At 46.3% G+C, this 19,958-nt stretch overlaps 1 protein-coding gene across 2 annotated transcripts in view; it reads right to left on the bottom strand.

The window, feature by feature from the left end:
* Kiaa2012 (KIAA2012 ortholog) overlaps positions 1 to 19,958 on the bottom strand; it is a 100,744-nt gene that overhangs the window by 2,883 nt on the left and 77,903 nt on the right. For both annotated transcript variants that reach the window (XM_087902236.1, XM_087902237.1), the window contains exons 15-20: positions 9,460 to 9,550; positions 7,411 to 7,546; positions 6,244 to 6,358; positions 4,106 to 4,413; positions 1,753 to 1,940; positions 869 to 1,041 (exon numbers count right to left, since the gene is read on the bottom strand). In XM_087902236.1, the coding sequence (XP_087758362.1) occupies positions 869 to 1,041; positions 1,753 to 1,940; positions 4,106 to 4,413; positions 6,244 to 6,358; positions 7,411 to 7,546; positions 9,460 to 9,550 (1,011 nt within the window). The remainder of the gene's footprint in view (positions 1 to 868; positions 1,042 to 1,752; positions 1,941 to 4,105; positions 4,414 to 6,243; positions 6,359 to 7,410; positions 7,547 to 9,459; positions 9,551 to 19,958) is intronic.

The raw sequence follows: 19,958 nt of genomic DNA, 5'->3' as shown, positions 1-19,958 counted from the left end.
AGACCAGGGTCTAGAGGAACACGCTGACCTACCTAGACTCTGACTAGTCTAAAGAGTGCGAACCAGTGTAACATGAAGGCCGGCTAGCTTGTTGGGGTTTCTGTCCCGCCCCGTACCCCACAGCCCGCAAGCCCCAAAGAAAATTACACACAGGACTCCATAAAATTATAAACTGATTGGCCCATTAGGTCAGGCTTCTTATTAGTCCTTGTAACTTACATTAATCCATTATCATTATCTATGTTAGCCACACGGCTCAGTACCTTTCTCAGTGTGACAGCTCACATGTTGCCTCTTTGGTGGTCTGGGCAGGAGTGGTGGAGGGAACTTCCTGCTTCCCAGAATACTCCCAGTCTCTTTGCTCCACCTCTACTTCCTGTCTGGCTTTCCTGCCTATACTGCCTGCCTGGCCAATCAGTGTTTTATTAAAATATGATTGACAGAATACAGACAATTCTCCCACACCAAACCAGGAATTGACCACAGCAACATCTGCTGAACTTTCTACCTTATCTGGAAGAGTATGCTGGAAGATGATCTGATCCACCCCTGAAGGTGTGGTCTGAGGCTCTCCAGATATTTGTGACTATCTCTGCCTGCCTGAAGAAGGTAGCTCCTGAGCAATGCTGGCGAGGGCAATTACTGAGCCAGAAGACCGACCCGACCCTGCAATCATTTCCACAAGAGTCTTCCGTTCATATTCCATCCTTTTATATACACCCTCTATAGTCAGATATAATTACCATTATGGATTAAAAAAAACAAAACCAAACCAAACCTAGTTTACACATGTAGATTTAAAATATGTTTGATCCAAGAGATGGGAGATTAAAAACAAACAAACAAAAAAGCTCAGGAGTTTCCTCACCAGCCCTCTCCACCTCCTCCTGCTGCCTTTTTCTCTGCAGTTCTTGTAGTTTCCTCCGGAGCTCCTCTTGCTGCTGCCGGGCTCTCTCCTGGGCCACCTGCAGCTGGCGCCTCCTCTTCCTCTCCTCTTCCTCCTGCTGCTGCTGTTCTTCCTCCAACCTCTGCTTCCTCAGGCTGGGAACACAGCAGCTGTCAGAGGGATGGCAGGAAATACAGGCCCAACCAACTGGCAATAGGCTTTGGAAGCACCCCTCAAGAACAGGTTTTCTACAGCCACGGATGAAGGGTAGAGGCGAGAGACAGGGGTCTAGAGGAAGGAACCTAGACATTTCGGCATATAGCTCAGTGCTGTGGCCCAGATTTTAAGCGCCTTAAATTCTCTGCATTTTATTTTCTATTTTTTTAAAATTTATTTTATGTGCATGGGGATTTTTGCCTGCCTACATAGGCATATCCCTGGGAACCGGAGTGGCAGACAGTGGTGAGCTGCCTTGTGGGCGACAGAAATGAACTCAGGTCCTCTAGGGGAGCGACTAGTGATCTTAACCCCTGGGCCATCTCTCCAGCCCCTTTATTTTCTATTCAAGTATGGATCTTGAAATTCTTGCCTCTTAGGGTTGTGGAGATTAAGCTGGAGTGAAGAGACCTGTGAAAGCCTAGTCCAGAGAAGACAACAGCAGGCGTTGAAAATGCGGACATGGATCTCAACACCTTCCCCCAGTTTCCCCGTGAGCATCTATCTTGAGTAACCCACATGGTCATAGCAACATCTAAACTCTGGTCCAGGTTGTTCCTGTGAGTTCGGGTCAGGGCATGAGCCTTAGCACCGAGCTATGCCCCTGGGGAAGGTTCGCCCTGCCTTGTGTCTCTGGGCTGCTGGCCCACCGGATCTCCTCCGCGCGCCTCTGCTGCTCCAGTTCCAGCTCCTCCTTCATCTTCTCCGCTCTCTCCAGCTGCTCCTTATGGAGCCTGGCCAACTCTTCCTGCTCCCTTCTCTTCCGCTCCACCTCCAGCCGCCTCATCTCTGCCCTCTCTAGGCGAATTCTGTCCCGAGAAGCCTTATCCAGGAGGGCCTAAGAAACCAGAGTGGTTATCAGTGTAAGGGACAGACTCAGCTGCAGCCCAGATTAGTTTTCTCTAATCCGAGATGGAATCCCAAAACTGACTTAACACTGCCACCGCAGTGGCATAGACTGCCTCTGCCTGCCTGGCTGAGGGGCTGGAGTGACCTACATTCGAGTCTTTCACTTGCTTTGGGATTGGGGGAGCACGGCTGTCCTGATAGGGTCTTCCTTACGGCTACATCCAGTACTCCCTGAGATAACAGAGGTGCCATCAGACTCCTGTGTGTCACAAGTTCTGGCCTTTACAACCCTAGCCGCACTAAAGAACTGCCCAAGGAGCTTTAAAATATGCCAGGACTCCATTTGAGCCGACAAATGAAAATCTCGGGGGTGGGGGTGGGACTCCTGGAGTTTTAGAAACTTGGAACTTGAAGCTGGGGCTGGAAGGCACAGTCCTGGTAAGAGGCTGTTGGAGCAGCACCGGTGGTGGCATAGCCTTTATTCCCGGCACTCAGGAGGCAGAGGCAGGCCCTATCTATAGACTGAGTTCCAGGACAGCTAGGACTGTTACACAGGGAAACCCTGGCTTGAAAAACCAGAAAAAAAAATGCAGTATGCAGTCTTGGCTATAGAGGAGTCAGGCTCAGTTAACCCACTGTTTCAGTGAAGGGTTTTTCTCCAGTTTATAAAATGTATCTTCCTTTTTCTCTCCAATGCTGCCTCCTTACTTGGTCACAATTTTAGGTGGGGAACACAGATAAATTCTGTCCTACCCGGAGTCTAAAACTCCTTGGTTCTGCAGAGGCCACATGCTACTATGGATTGACAATAAATCTAAGGAACTCTGATGATCTAGAAAGTTCTGCTCCTAGATTAAAATCTCCATCCATTGTGCAGGCACAGTTCTGCAATCTAGGCAACTGAGAAGGTCTGAGGACACCAAGGGAAAGACTGTGCCATTAAATAGACAAGTGGCCAGGAGTTGGTGGCGCACACCTTTAATCCCAGCACTCGGGAAGCAGAGGCAGGAGGATCTCTGTGAGTTTGAGGCCAGCCTGGTCTACAGAGCGAGTTCCAGGACAGGCTCCAAAGCCAGAGAGAAACCCTGTCTCAAAAAAAAAAAGAAGGAAAGAAAGAAACAAGAAAAAAAGAAAAGAAACACCAGCTGAGATATGGAGTATCTGGATGCTATTCTTTTTGACTAATTATAGAAAATCCAAAGAATAATTTTCCTCATTCTTTTTCTTCCTTCTCTCGTTCTCTCTCTCCCTCCCTCCCTCCCTCCCTCTCTTCTTTCTTTCTTTCTTTCTTTCTTTCTTTCTTTCTTTCTTTCTTTCTTTCTCTCTTTCTTTCTTTCTTTTTTCCCAGTTTTGTTTTTTAAGATGGGTTCCTGGCTGTCCTGGAACTCACTCTGTAGACCAGACTGGCCTCGAACTCACAGAAATCTGCCTGTCTCCTGAGTGTTGGGATTAAAGGTGTGTGCCACCACTGCTTGGCTCATTCAAATTTTCTATTCAAACATGCACCTTAGAATCGAGGTCCCTGGAGCGCACATAGCAACTCATAAAAGCACCCCGTGAAGCAGGCACATGCCACGAGCTACCTGGTACAGCTGTAAACCATAACCTTTGTAGTGTGTGCCAGACCGAGCTGAGGATGTGGCTTGATTCTAACAGCCTCTGGGTCTCCCTTTCTCTGTCCCAGTAAGACATGTACCTCCCACGGATGGCCCCCATATCTACCTCCTACCTCCTACACATTCCCTGGTAGTTTGGGGCATCCCAGAATGACTCACTCACTTCAAAGTGAGATCAGGTCTGGCTTCTAACTAGGGTCTGAAGCCACCAAAGAAGAACAAGACAGACCACGGCTTGCCACCTTTAATCCCAGCACTCGGGAGGCAGCGGCAGGTGGATCTCAGTTGAATTTGAGGTCAGGTTGGACTACAGAGAGAATTAAAGGACAGTCAGGGCACCACAGAGAAACCCTGTCTCAAAAAAATCAATCAATCAACCAACCAACCAACCAACCAACCAACCAATCTATCAATCAATCGTCACGTAATAGAGCTGTTTCGGGAAGTCCAACCTATCGAGGGACATTCCCCTCATCTGCAGTTCTGCTGAGTGAAGAGAAAAAGCTTCCTCAGACCAAGAGAGGGCACCTGCTCATACCTTGGAAGGGTCTTCAGGGCTTCTCTCTTTTTCAGATTCCAGGTTAGTGACATCTGTGGCCTGTGTGTGTGACAATCTTCCGTCTATAGAAACCTGGCTCTCCAGAGCATCCAATTCAGGAGAAAGCAAAGGGTCCTCGGTGGCAGAGTGACCACCTGCTTCCTTGGAGTTAGCGACGCTGGGCTCACTCAGCTCTTCCGCCGTCTCCGCGGTCCTCTCTTTATGTGTCCTTTTCACTTTGATCCTTGGTTTCTTTTTTCTCGGAATTAGCTCTGATTTCTTTTCAGTTCTTGAATCCTTTGACTTTCCTGGGGAAGCAGCGGGGGACAGAGGTTGCTGAGTAGGAGAAATGTGGCCTCTGCTCATTCTCTTTAGTAACCCTTTTGAGACATGACCTCACTATGTAGCTTGGGCTGTCTTGGAACTCACTATATAGACTAGACTGTCTTCAAATTCAAAGAGACCCTTATACCTTCGCCTCTCAGGCGTGTGCCACCACACCTGGCTCTTTAATAACCTTTAAGATTAAGCATGGGATAAATTGATGAGCATATTCCTGAATTCATGAGTAGAATCTGAGTGAATAGAATATGCATTGTAATAATGAATTGAGAAGAGCAGCCCTGCGTTATAGTTAGGTCAATAAAGATGCAACCATGCAGCAGTATCACTGCTGGAAAGGTTGCATTTCTGGCTGCAGATACAGCTAAGTGGTAGAACATGCATTTAGTACATAGGGCCCAAGGTTCAATCCCCAAATGAACCCAAAGAAAGGTTCCATCTCACCCCGATGACGATGGGGCAAGACTCCTGAGGAAAATCTCAGTATGTCTGACAGGTCCTGTCCAGATCACAGCTCTAACGGGGTCAGTTTAATACTCAGAGGAACAAGGACATTGTTTTCCCTACTCCTGGGAATGCTGAGGGCTAAATAAATGTAATTGCAGCAAGAGTTTGAAGAGCAAACCAAAATCAGATCTGTCTCCAGGGTTGTCTCCAAGGACCCACTGTTGTCCTTGCAAAAACAATGTGATTTGTTTAAAGGGTCCACGAATCTCGGGAACGAGAAGGAGGAAGTGTGAGTTTTAGGCTAAAGGAGGTTCGGAAGCGTCTGAGGTCTTCTAAGGCTCAGAACACTCAGACCTTAGCTCCTCCTCCCTTTCCTAAGCTCTCACTGCCGAAGCTGGGCATCCCTTTCCTGAGACGTTTGGGAACAAAAGCATTTCAGATTAGGAAACCTTCCTGGTTTTAGAATATTTACACATACGTTAAATGCGTATAATTTAAAATCTTGGTGACTGGATACAAGCCCAACTCCACAGTTGGTCAATGCTTCATATAAACGTTTGGCCCTCAGCTTGAAGGTAAAGGTTTTATGTTTTTCTTAAAGTAGCAAGGAGTTTTATTCAGAATCAAAATAAAACTATATTCAAGCCGGGCGGTAGTGGCTCATGCCTTTAATCCCAGCACTCGGGAGGCAGAGGCAGTCGGATCTCTGTGCGTTTGAGGTCAGCCTGGTCTACAGAGATATTTCCAGGACAGGCTCCAAAGTTACAGAGAAACCCTGTCTCAAAAAACCAACCAACCAAACAAACAAACAAAAAACTGAGTTCAAATACACTGTAAACCCTGAACAGAGTGCTCGTGAGCCTTACACGGTATTTTCTGTGAGCTCAGGTACAGAATTGACTTGTGGCATCTTGTCGATGTTCCGCAAGTTTCAGACTTGGGGTCCATTTTGCGTTTCATTTTTTTTTTCAGATTACAGATCTCAGCCTGTAGTTATCATGGTGGCGGCCGTAGTGATGCACACTGGGACAAACCCTGGGTCCACTTTTCCTCCGATGCCGCTTACCCCACCCCTCTCAGCCGCAGGTACACAGACAGCATGGTGGCATTCATTTCAACATTCACAGAGTGCCGTTGTGAGCAGCCCCCGTCATGGTCACCACAGATCCCTACTCAGCCGTGGTTTTCTCTGCTCATGTGCACTGAGACACTTCTATGAAATCAGGCTGCAAAGTCAGCTTGGCCAGGTAGTCAGGCAAAGCTCAACCTGCAGGAGCCAAGTTCATTGTCCATATTACCTCCTTGCCCGTTGGAAGTCTGGGCTGCTCCTCACAGGCATCCTTCCTTACCTCCAGCAGCCTCTGCGTGCCCCAAGATCCTTCCTTCTCTCTCTGTTTTGGGTCCTCTGGTCTTGTTTGTCTTGGTTCTTTTCTTCCTCTTTGCCTTGTCAACCAAATCCTTTCCCTAAAGGAAGAAATTTAGAAAGCGGACTGTGATACACATAGGAACTAAAAACGTTTATTAAGCCGGATGGTGGTGGCGCAAAAGAACAAGGTGACTGAGGCTTAGAATGGAACACATTTGAGTTCTGGATGAAATAGGTAATCAACTTCAGAGTGTGGAGCTGGTGGGGGAAAAGGGCACCTTTTCTCTAAAATAACCAGGAAAAATTTCAGAGAAGAAAGAGTAAGAAAAGCCCTGTATAGCCCGCCTTCTTTTCTGATGTCATGTCATGGTCTGCAGAGCTTGAAGCAAAGGAAGCGATTTTCTTGTTTGTTAGTGCTGCTACTGTTGGCCAACTGATGGAACTCAGGCCAGCTTTGTGTCCCCTGACTGCTACATCGTGGGCTAACTCTGAGAAAACCCCCAGGCAGGTAGTGTAAGTTCCAGTCTCTGGCCCCGCATCTTTGGAGGCTCCGCCCCTATGCCCGCCAAACCTTGACCCCTCCCCGGAGGAGTGTCAAGGCGGCCCGCCAAGTCTTGACCATTGCCCAATGGTCGTAGGGACCATTGTCCCTACGAAGGGACAGTTCCTTCGTGGTGCCGCCCCCCCCCCCGCACCCCGTTGCGTTGGCGGCTTTCCGGATCCTCTGGGGGGGGGTGTCAACCAAGAACACAGGAATCCCATTAAAACCTGGATATCCTTTAATTCGGCTTCTTGTGATTTGGCTTGATTGGGATTTTTGGCGTTGGCAGAGAACTCGCGTTAGGAAGTATTCCTAACAGGTAGCAAGAGCCGGGCTAGCCTTTCCATGTGGACGGTGACAACATCTCCTAATAGAGGTTGGCAGAGTGGGGCCCTGGCTACCTACTTCGTAGTTTTGTAGGGATTGACAAGAAGATGCAGCCTGGGACAAGGTACAGGTTCTGATGAGCAGACTGTGGCTAGACCTCGGCCCCTGTTGCCCCTTTTGTGAGGGGCTCTTATCTCTATAAGCAACCTCCATAAGTCTACGTGGAGCCTTGGAGGGGTCCTGGCAGGGTTTCTGGACCAGAGTCTCTGTTCTCACACTCACGTGACTGGCGGCAGCTGAGGTCTTTTGGCCGAACGATCTGGGTTTCGTTTTCTTATTTTTTTTCCTTGGAAGAAGAGATGCAGTCTCAGACCCCAGGTTCTCTGGGGATGCAGATCCTCTGTGCAGATCCCTGTCCCTTTGAAAAGAGCAAGCCAGCAGACCAATTTCATGACCAAACATGTAAGCGGGAGGGACGAGAGCAGGGAAGATGTCAACCGAACAACTGGGATCGGCTGCTGGGATATTTCACATGCTTAGGCAACTTTCTCCTCGTGTTCCCGCATAAGGGCAGTTAGGAAGGGTGATCTTCACTTTTGGGTTTTTCTTAAGCCCTAGTACGTAAACATATGGAGAAACAGTCTGCTTCTTTTCATTGAGTATTTACACCTTTAATTGAGGGCTCATTTGAAGGTTCTATCAGGGAAGCGCAACTACGAGAGGACCCTGGACCAAAGAAAGACAGGTCCTCCTGTGTTTGGGGAAGGTTGTCCTCTTCAGTGAAGCTGGCAGCTTTGGGAGGGACATGCCTGGAACAGTGAGGGAGGAAGGGGCCATACACCTCGCCAGTCAGATCAGCTGAATCAGCCGACGATTGACCAGTGGGGTGTCACGCAGCGGTCAGATCACCTCACAGAATCACACAACTGAGATGTCTTCTGTCCAAGGCTTAGCCAGGAAAGGAAAACGACCTTTAACAAAGATGACCTCAAAAACATACAGTTGTCCCATCCATTACTTTGCCTCTATGAATTTTATTCTGAATCAGATTCTGCCGCTACAAGGTGGTGTGTGTGTGTGCCCGGTCTTGTGTGTTCTAGTGCCATCGCTGGCTTATGTCTGTGGGTGGCAAGGACAGCATCAGCGATGCCCTGTGCCTGCTGGGTGCTGGGTCTCATCTGGGTCTTTTTTTTTCTTTTTAGTTAAATCAATATATTTACTGTGGTGTGCTAGCCCAGGGCCTTCCTGTGGAGACTTGAGAAATATTTGCTGAATGAGGTCAATGGAATTTCCTGTAAATATACGAGTCTTTAAGCTGTTCAGTGACACTCTATAAAAACTCACAGAAGTCTGCTTCAGAATGTGCGAGGAAAACCTGTTTCCCCAAGGAATGAGCCGGCTGTAAATGTGCACTGTGGGCTTGAGTGTGTTGCTCTTTTTCTCTTCCACACTTAGGAATCTGTGTTAAATCCCAATTTTAGTCACAATAACTATAATGCATTTTGTGGAGTGTTTTATGTTTTTTTTTCTGTCCTCTTGCTAAAAAAAAAAGAGCTCTCTGATTATCTCATTGGTTTTAGCTAGGGAGAGGGGAGCTGTAATAACCTATTTAAAATATGTTGCAGAAAAGGGATAAGAACAAAAATAAAAAAGAAAGGAAGGAAGGAAGAAAGAAAGAAAAAATCTTTAGCGACTGCCTCAACCACGGAGGCCTCCTTCTTTTGCTTCTGGCTTGGCACAAAACCTTTTAGACCGGAGAGTTATACTGCTGGTCTCTAATTGCCCTAGGCTCATGGAACCCACAATAAGGTCTCGTTCCAGCTGGTAAGCAGAGGACTACAGCAGAGGCCACAACCAGAGGAGACTGAGGACAAAGGCCTGGAGCAGGCTGCCTGGGCTGCTGCCAGCGAGCTCACAGAAAGCATTCAGGGAAGTTGTTCCTGCATTGGCAGGGATGAGAAGAAGCCATGGTGATGGCTGGCCATCTTTATTCTGTTCAGAGTTAACAACTGGAGGAGCCAGGATGAACTGATTGTCCCAGCCTTCTACGGTCTCTGTAAATGTCAGGGTCACGGACACACCAAAGAGCTGTTTCAAGGTGACTGAAGTTCACTCTTCCCCACCTAACCTGGAGAACTCGGTTTGAGTAGCTCCCTGTCAATGTGTAAACTCCCCAGGGGCCTGTTGCTTTCAATCCCAGCTGCCAGCATGCGATGGCATGAATCTCAGAAAATAAACAAAAACCAGAGAGCAAATTAGCGAAAGCAAAACCCACAATGGAGCGAAGATGCCACAGTGGCTACGAGCTGCACACACACGTGTTACACTTACGCGCTTTTCATGGTGTCTGCCTCAGGGGTCTGGTTGTTCTCATCCACGGGAGTACTGAAGGGGTCAAGAGTCATGTCCCTTGGCTCCCGGTCTGTGGAAACAGAGTGTCCTCCATCAGCAAACCACCCAGGCAGTTTTTCCAGGAAGAAATTGGGTGAGGGGGAAATGTCTATTGGAATGAGAGCTTGTAACTAGTGACATTAAAATTACAAACTATCCTTCAGAAAAATGATAGTACAGTATGTGTCTAGAGCCAGAAAACCGTTTTAACCTTCATCAGGACTCTCACCTGGGCGTTTATCACAAGGAAACAATTCAAAAGAACAAATAAGCTTTTGTAACAACTTGTTTCTTCCATTTGTTGGTAATGAAAAATTAGAGATGCTGGGCAGTGCTGGCGCACGCCTTTAATGCCAGCACTCTGGAGGCAGAGGGATGGATTTCTGTGATGTTCGAAGTCAGCCTGGTCTACAGAGGGACAGGCTCTAAAGCTACAGAGAAACCCTGTCTCGAAAAATAAAACAAACAAACAAACAAACAAACAGAAAAGAAAGAAAGAAAAATTAGAGCCAATGACAAATACATGACTTTGGCACCTAAAGTTATAGGTAAGGGTTAGGGATGTAGTTCAGAGGTAGAGTTTATTTCTTGCTGTGTTCCACTTAGTGTGTAACATTAAAGAGGTAATAAGTGGGAAAGAAAAGAAAAAAGAGAATTATGGTTAAAAGAGAAATATTGAAAGTATTTATGATATAATGACAGGAAAGGCTAGAGACTGTAGACAAGTGTTATGAGTTAAAAGCCAGAGGAGGCAGAAGGATCGCCTCATGTTCCAGAACAGCCAGAGTTAATATTCAGACCCATCTAAAAAAATCAAACAACAGCAGTCACAAAAATCTCAATGGCTAAGGATTGGAAGAGAAAAACAGACAGCGAATATTATATTAGATTAGAAGATTTATGCATGTTAATTTTTTATGTTAGAACCCCAGTGTGGGTAGCTGGAGAGATGGCTCAGAGGTTAGGAGCATCAATTGCTTTTCTAGAGGACCCAGGTTCAATTCCCACACCCATATGGCCGCTCACAACTGCTCCGATCCCAGAGAATCTGACACCCTTTTGACTTCCTAGGGCACTGGGCACACACAAGGTGCACATATATGTGCAGACCCTCAGACACCTCTTGCCTGTCAGAATAAACAACTTGTTTTTCTATGCTTGCAGCTGCTTCGCACACGGAACCCTTGCGAGTTCCTGATAACAAGGAAGTGGTTTCTGGTGGGCTTGCAGTGGAACATCCCCAGAGCTAGGGCTTGGCCATTAGACAAGGAGAGAAATATATAAGCTGTCTGGGAACAAAATAAAATTGCCATTCTTGCTTCAAGAGTAACCCACGTCTCTGTGTGTTCTTTAATCCCCAGATCCTTGCCCGACTGCTGTTCCTGGCGGTACTTATACACATGCAGGTGAAACATTGATCCACATAAATAATTTTTAAAAATAGTGTTTAAAAAGATAAATTTTTAGAAAATGAGTAAAGCTCCTCTTTGCTGAGTCATGATGGCACATACCCTCGATCCCAGCACTCGGGAGGCAGAGGCAGGCAGATCTCTGCGAGTTCGAGGCCAGCCTGGTCTACAGAGCTAGTTCCAGGACAGCCAGGGCTTTGCAGAGAAACCCTTTCTCGAAAAACTAAAACTAAACCAAAGAAAAGCCCCACTGTAGTTAAAACTGCAGAAAGGAAATTGCTCTAAACAGTGTCATCTGTATAGCGGAAGCTTAGGGACGGGAGCCCGACAACCTTCAAATACCGTGGCCAGGCTAGGAGATGATTACAGTATCTATGGTATATCCATGGCAAGAAGATCTCTATGAGAATTTATTTCTACAGCATGGTGGCTTGAGTCGGATTGGGAGAATGGGGGGAACGCTTGTTGAAGGTATGGCTTGCCATGAACAAATTTTCGAACTTGGGTGCAGAGCAAGAGATGACCACCAGAGGGTGCAATTGCACTGTCCAGAAACGGAGGTTTAGCCTGGCAGTTAACGCCACCGTTTGAGATCTGGGGATGTGAGTCAGTAAAAGGGAATTTCTTTTCTTCATTGTTCCCAGTGTGGAGTTTCAGGGGTGTGTCAACCCATTTGATGGGATTTTCACAATTGCCTTAGATTAATTGAGGGACTGCCGTCTCCTCTTTGCCTTTTTTTTCTAGGAAGAATATTACTAGGTCGCCCAGGCTGGTCCCAAGTGCCACCACACCTGTTTGGTATTGTCGTCTTTATGATAACGGTTCCTCCTATCTGTGAATACCATATCCAAGATTACAGAGAAGATTATATCTATTCAAGTCTATTTTTTAAAAAATATTTATTTATTTAGTAGACAATATTCTGTCTGTGTGTATGCCTGCAGGCCAGAAGAGGGCACCAGACCTCATTACAGATGGTTGTGAGCCACCATGTGGTTGCTGGGAATTGAACTCAGGACCTCTGGAAGAGCAGGCAATGCTCTTAACCACTGAGCCATCTCTCCAGCCCTCAAGTCTACTTTTATGTATCGAAATGAACTCATATGATGTCTTAAAACTATACTGTTCCATCTTACTACAGATTGAGTTCCAGGGCAGCCAGGGCTACACACAGAAACCCTGTCTGGAAAAACCAAAAGAACACAAATGAGAAACTGAGAAAGGATTGGTAGAATTCTGTTGGGACCATCTGGAGTCCTGGCCTCCAGCTGCTCTTCCCTGCTAGAGATCTTTACTTTCCTTCTGATTTGAGTTACTGAAAGCTTTGTCAGAATTGTTTACCAGCTCTGCTTCCTGAGCACGTGTTGCCTTGGCCTTGAGGATCAGAGGATAAGGTTTTCACCTGTTGGCCCACCTGACTGTGTTGGGTATTTAAGCCTCCGTGGTACTATTGAATAAAGGGCTTCTTACCAGTGACTAGAGGTCAATGTGTCTGTGTCTCTGTCTCTGTCTCTGTCTCTGTCTGTGTGTCTTTGTGTGTTTCAATCTCCAGCCCCTTGCCCGAAGCTCGCAAACTGTATGGTAGCGCATAGAGCGCAGACAGGCATTGTGCGCTGCAGAATTCCATGTGGTATCGTGATTTTGCCCAACTCCACTACTGATGGATCTGTAGCTACTGGCATCAGCAGGAGACAAAGGAGCATTCTGTGTCCTGAGAGACACAGACCTGGTCTTGCCAAAAGGAAGAATGAAACCTGAATCCGATTAAATCCCTAGACCTGAGGACCAAGTAACGGAAACAGGAAAGCCGAGACACAAGAAACCACAACAGGAGGACATAGCAAAATCAACACCACAGGAAATGCAATAGGACAAAGTGACCCAATTTCCTGAGCATAAACTTGAAGAGGAGAAGGAAGAAATAGAGGGGAACCTATAATTTAAATGGCACTTAAAGGCCATATCAACTAATTATAATCAACTCAAAAAATTACAATTGTAAAACAATAAGAACTTGGAAACTATGAAAACACAGTCAGCCATATTAAAGAATTCTTTGAATTCTGAGGTGTGATCACATTATCTTAGGTACTTTTCTACATCTTGGGGAGAAAATAGTTTATTGGGCTTACATATCCTGAATCACAGACTATTAAGGGAAGTCAAGGCATGGAGGATTCTGCTTACTGACTTGCTGCCCAGGGCTTAGCCTGCTTTCTTAGAGAACCCAGGACCAGGGTTGGCACCACCCACAATGGGCTGGACCTCCCCTATCAACCACTAATTAAGAAAATGCCCTAAAGGCTTGCCTACCACCCTGTCTTATGGAGGTAGGTGTGTGTGTGTGTGTGTGTGTGTGTGTGCACATGTGCGTGCGCGTGTGCATGTGTTTGGTTTTTCAAGATTGGGGTTCTTTGTATAACAGACCTAACTGTAGCTGTTCTGGTACTCGCTCTGTAGACCAGGCTGGCCTCGAGCTCACAGAGATCTGCCTGCCTCTGCCTCCTAAATGCTGGGATTAAAAGTGTGAGTTTAATCACCGGCAGGCAGAGGCATTTTCTTAACTGAGGTTCCCTCTTCTCAGATGAGTCTAGCTTGTGTCAAGTTGACATAAAACTAGGCAAGAACAGGCCCATACCAAAGATTAAAAAAAAAACAAACTAGACAAGAACAATGGTCTTGTAGTTATGTCAAAAGAGTCCCTTTTGTTTTTTAGAACTGTATGGTAGTTGAGTGGTGCTGGCCCACGCCTTTAATCCCATCTCAGGCGGAGGATCCATGTTTCTGTGTGATTATTTTGGGTCTAAGCTAGCTGGGCGGCCGGGAAGAACAAGCGGCCTCCTTCCAACAAATTGGCGCCAACGTGGTTGACTAAAATCCACGAAAAGCCCAAGAAAGCTTGTTTTGGTTCTGGGCGGCTGGGATGAACAAGCAGCCCCCTCCAACACCTTTATTACTCCTGCTGGAGCTGGGTCCAGTAGGGAAATTTGTGGGGCCCAAAGCTGAAATCTCCGCTATAAGTTCCCGAGGGTAGGGAACCTGGACATTGTCATCATGGCTCGCCTAACAACTCAGTGTGTTTGTTCATTCATTCATTCATCTGATCCATTCATTCATTCACTTGTGGACCGTGAACGAGGTCTGGAGAATAGATTTGTCTTCAAGCACACCCACAAGACATGGGGCTATAAAGTAGTACATAGTGGCTATCCAACACACATTTGTGAAACTGAGCAAGACTTCGGGTCTCCCGGGGAAGCGGAGGCAGCAAGTGACTTGGAGCGTAATGAGAGCAGACAGTGTGGGATACTTCCGGAAGCCCCGACTCCCAAAGCAGCTCTCCTTCGGGTCGGTGAGAATCACACCGCCCGATCTTCGCAATTCATAAACACATTAAATGTTCCTTTCTCTTTCTTTGCTACCCCAGAGACCAGTGGAGGAAGCAGGGCTATCCTAGGCCACAGTGTGGGCAGCTAGAACCTGTTGTTTGTGGTGGAGAGAGAAAACCAACTGAGCTAGGGATTCTCAGAGACTGTGATCTCAGAGGCAGGAAGGGGGCAGCACCTACGGGACAGAAACAGATCTGATGTGCACTGGGCCTGCCTGCTTCTGCTTGTGGGGAGCAGCGCCCCCTTGTGCTTAGTTTGGTTCAGTCAGCAAGACCCTGTTTTCCATATCTTTCCTGGTAACTACGTGGGTCAGTGGGTCTCCAGGGTTGGTCTTGGTGTTTATTACAAGAGAAACCCTAACTGAGAGAGGGGACTTGTAGCAGAGCCTGCCGGCTTCAGCTGGATCCCTGGACCCCACACGGTGGAAGGAAAAAACGGACTCCTACGACAATTTCCAAGCAGAGAGGGAACCTGGGACGGACAGCCCAGTGGTGGAGCTTCCCTGCCCCCTATCTGCCTGCCACCTACCAGCTTGACTTCGTTTTTCAAGGCAGAAACGAGTGAGCGTCTCATCCTGCTTATGTTATTTTGCCTTTGTTAGAACAGGACACCGATCGCAATCCCTCTCTTTTATTATTGTTATTTTAGGTGTATGAGCGTTTTTGCTTCTATGTATGTCTGTGCACCAGGTGTGTGCCTGATGCCTGCTGAGGCCAGAGGAAGGCATTGGAGTCCCCCGAACTGTAGTTACAGATGATTGTGAAACACTATGTGGGTACTGGGGATTGCACTGACTACTCTTCCAGAGTGTCTGAGCCGAAATGGCTCATTGTTTTATGAGGTTTCCCCTCCATGACTGTTCTAGGCTGCTCCTTGGAGATTTCACATACTTCATTCAGGGTTACAGCCAGTCTATCTTTTTTTTTTTTTAAGATTTATTTATTTATTTATACAGAATCCTGCCTGTAGGTCAGAAGAGGGCACTTGATCTCATTATAGGTGGTTGTGAGCCACCACATGGTTGCTGGGAATTGAACTCAGGACCTCTGGAAGAGCAATCGGTGCTCTTAACTGCTGAGCCATCTCTCCAGCCCCCCCAGCCAGTCTATCTTAAGGCAAGGTTGGGAAGGTAGCTGAGTGGTAGAGGCTTTGCCTAGTATGCACGAGAACCTGAATTTGCTGTTCAGCATAAATCTTAAAGCATTCTGCCATTTCAAGGAATGGCTTCCCTTTGTCTCTTGAGACAGGGTCTCTCACTGTGTAGACCAGGCTAGCTATATGGCCATATGCCTATATCCTGGGATTACAGGCAGGCACTACCATACCTGCTCCTCAGGGAGGGATGTTGTACCATCTGCACAGAAGGCAGAGACTGCAGAGGCTGCCTCATTGATCTTGGATTTGCCACCCTTGTCGGGCCTTTAGCTAAAGGATGAATTGAGTCTCCAAGACCAAGTGCCCTGCTGCAGAGACTGACTTGGAAAGCCGTTATCATGTTAGAACAAGGCTCTCTTGATAAGACATTAATACAAATTATGACTATCTAATTAAAGGTTTCCTTTTCTGTTTGTTCTTAAATAGGCTGCTGGGCATGGTGGCACATGCTGGTAATCTCAGCATTTGGGGGGTAGAAGTCTTAGCAACAGGAGTTCAAAGCCATCCTTAGCTGCTTTAGTGAGTTTGAGGTCAGCCTAGGTCTCAAAAACAAAAAAAAATATACAAATCAAAAAAGTTGCTAATAACACATATTGAGGACCATGTGTGATAGATACTTGTCTAGACCTATCCACTCAACTCCTTTATCACAACCACCCCAGGGGGTAAATACCATTTGTTCCCCTGCTTTCTAGATAAAGGAAAAAGATGTCCAGAGAAATTCAGTAATTTTCTCAAGGCTACACAGCTAAGTAGCCTTAGCTACTGGAGCTAGGATTTTTTTTTTAACTAGCAGCATTTTATTTTATTTAAAGATTTATTTATTAATTATGTATTATTGCACATGTCCCTGCAGGCCAGAAGAGGGCACCAGATCTTATTACAGATGGTTGTGAGCCACCATGTGGTTGCTGGGAATTGAACTCAGAAGCACTGGAAGAACAGTCAGTGCTCTTAACCACTGAGCCATCTCTCCAGCCCCAGAGCTAGGATTTGAACCTAGGAAGTAAGACGTCACGATCAGTGCTCTTAATCACAGTGATGTCTGGTCTTGAGCTCAAGAAAGATTTCAGCAGAGAGCTAAATATGTCCATCAAAGAGCATGTGCGCAAGGGTTTAAAGAAATCCTCATGTGGGCTCCTGACAGGATGCAGATTATGGCTACGATTGAGGTTTTGGTAAAACAGAACGGGACCTGGAGAGACGGCTCAGTGGTTAAAAGTGTTTACCGCTTTGTAGAGGATTGAGTTTGATTCCCAGCACCCATTCTGAGCAGTCACACATGCGTGTAAGTCCAACTCTAGGGGGAGTCTGATGCCTCTTGGCTTCCATGGGTACCGTCACTCACATGGCTGTGTCTAGCACAGACGTACACGTGAATATACATAGTTAAAAATAGGACTTAAAAACTGAATGGGGGGCTGGAGAGATGGCTCAGAGGTTAAGAGCACTGACTGCTCTTCCAGAGGTCCTGAGTTCAATTCCCAGCAACCACATGGTGGCTCACAGCCATCTATAATGAGATCTGGTGCCCTCTTCTGGCATGCAAGCATACATGGAAGGAGTGTTGTATACATCATAAATAAACCTTTAACAAACAAACAAACAAACAAACAAACAAACAAACAAAAAACCTGAATGGGGGGCTGGAGAGATGGCTCAGAGGTTAAGAGCACTGACTGCTCTTCCAGAGGTCCTGAGTTCAATTCCCAGCACACAAGGTGGCTCACAACCATCTGTAATAAGATCTGGCACCCTCTTCTGGCCTGCAGAACACTGTATACATAATAAATAAATAAATCTAAACAAACAAACAAACAAAAAACTGAACGGATAGCTAACTGTCCTTAAGTACTTGGTCTGAGGCAGGCATTCCTTTTTACTGTCTTTTGGAAATAGGATCTTGTATGTCCAAGGCTGACTTCAAACGCTTACATAGCCAGCATGACCTTGAACTTCCAATCTCCCTGTCTCCACCTCCTGAGTATGGGGATTACAGACATGTGCCACAACCCAGATTATGTGGTGCTAGGGACTGAATCCTGTGTTTGGTGTACTGATGGTGTCCCGACTGAGCCTCAGCCCCAGCCACCTGAGACGTAGTATCAGCATCTAAGCATATTCTAAAGAGTGCCTGCTCACCAATTCCTTCCCCAACCCTTATTACTTTAAAAAAAACACCTAAATAGACCCTGGAAATTTCAGAGAAATAAACGTGAGAAATAGGTCTCAAGATTACCGTTTGAGAGTGTGGTTCCGAACCTCCAGCATCAAGTGGGAACCGGACTAAAAATATTGCCGAGAAGCCCAGATTTTTTTTGCTTTTCACCATTGTTGGTTTTATTTGTTTTGTCTCCTTTCAATAAAAAAAGTAAGTTTTTTTATGTGTACGTACACGTGTCTGTGTAAGTGTATGACTTGTGTGGTGCCTTTGGTGGACAGTAGAGGGCGACAGATATACTGGCGCTGGTGTGGGAATTGGAAATTGAACGCGGGTCCTCTGGGAAGGAAGAGAACTCTCCTAACTATACACCCATCTCTACAACCTTGTTTGGTTTAATTTTGGATACAGTGTCTGTCTCTGTAATGTAGGCTGGACTTGGGTTTGCATGTACACCTCACACCTTAGCCTTTCAATTGCTGGAATTCCAGGCAAATACCTTTGAAACCCTTTGTAAACCTTCCAGGTGAAGCTGAGCAGTGGCGGTGCACACCTTTAATCCCAGCACTCAGGAGGCAGAGGCAGGGGGAATCTCTGAGTTTGAGATCAACCTGGTCTGTAGAATGGGTTCCAAGACAGTCAGGGCTCCATATTACCCTGTCTTGAAACACCAAAACAAAAAAACAAGACTTCCAGGTAGTTCTGAAGTGCACTGATAAAAGAACCATTGGCCTAGGAGGCAGCTAGAATTGAAGTTGTATTCTTTCCTTGGACTTTGGGGCAAGAGTTATTTCCCCAGTCTGCCCGGATTTAGAGGTTGTTGGTTGACCTGGCCTTAGGGGAACTTGAAAGTGGAACCTAAGCCATCTCACTAGCTCACTAGCTCAGTTATTCTTTAAAATTTTATCTATGTCCATGTGTGTAATATACATAGTACTGATGATTGAACTCAACCTTGCTCGTGCTGGGCAAATGCTCAATGCTGAGTTGTAACCCCAGTCTCTGGTTCAATCCGTAAAACAAACCATGAAGGTCACTACTGAGTTTACAGTAGAGTAAAAACCAAAATCCCAAACAAAACAAAACCCACTTGACCATTAAGGGGGAGAATTGTTCTTTAAGCAATAGAAGTGTTTCCTTAGCACTTCCTTCTTGCCTTCCAAGACCTGAAATCCTTTCTGAAAAGGACTGGCAAGTCCCTCTGTGTCTTTCCGCGGTGACATTTCACTACATTAGAGGAGAATGTCTGGCTAACCTCCGAGGAACGCGGCCGGAGCCGGCCCTGGTGTCATGAGACAGGAAATCTGTCTTGACTGACTTGGTCATTGCTTAGTTTGGGCCACGTTCTGTGGTGCCTAAAGCCCTCCCTGCAGTTGGCTGAGATCTCCGAGCCTTGTCAGGGTTCACATTCTGAATGTGTGATTTATAATAGGGTGAACCTGAAGGTCAGCATTTTTTTTTTCTGGCTAGTGTCACTCAGCTTTGAAGACGGAGGTGACAGGGCCTCATGTTAAAAGAATCCTTCCTGGGGCTGGAGAGGTGGCTCAGAGGTTAAGAGCACTGACTGCTCTTCCAGAGGTTCTGAGTTCAATTCCCAGCAACCACATGGTGGCTCACAGCCATCTATAATGAGATCTGGTGCCCTCTTCTGGCATGCAAGCATACAGGGAAAGAATGTTGTATACATAAAAAAAAAAAAAAATCCTTCCTTAAAACCTTGACTAACCCAGGGCTCACACCACCATCTTGTGTTATTGCCTGATACCCAGAAAGAGTGACGTCTTTAAAAGTCAGTAGAGGACTGGAGAGATGGCTCAGTGGTTAAGAGTGGTTATAATTAGCGGTTGCTCTTCCAGAGGACCTGGGTTCTATTCCCAGCACCCACATTGGTGGCTCACACTGTCTGTAACTCCAGTTCCAGGGGATCTGACACCCTTAAGTCCTGCATTCACACAGTACACAGATATACACGCAGGCAAAACACCCAGACACGTAAAAAACAAAACAAACAAAACAAAAAACCCAAAACATCTTTAGAAAAATAAAATCAGTATAATAATTGTTACTTTTTTACTATGATGTCAATGGAAAGAAACAATGAAAGATAAACAGGAAAGATCAAAACCTTCAACTTAATGGAGAAGGAGCCAGTGCCGTTTTGTAGATTGGTAAATAGTGACTACAAGAGGGTAGATATTAATTTGCTGGAATATCCGAGATCTCCTTGCCTCTGCCTCCCAAGTGCTGGAATTAAAGGCGTGCACCGCCGCCCAGCGCCCCTGTCCCTGGCTGAGACTGGTATTCTTTAAGGGACTGTATTTTTTC

This window comes from Myodes glareolus, chromosome 27, assembly GCF_982192425.1.
Source record: "Myodes glareolus chromosome 27, mMyoGla1.1, whole genome shotgun sequence".
NCBI lineage: Eukaryota > Metazoa > Chordata > Mammalia > Rodentia > Cricetidae > Myodes > Myodes glareolus.
This window is presented reverse-complemented; position numbering and strand designations above follow the sequence as displayed.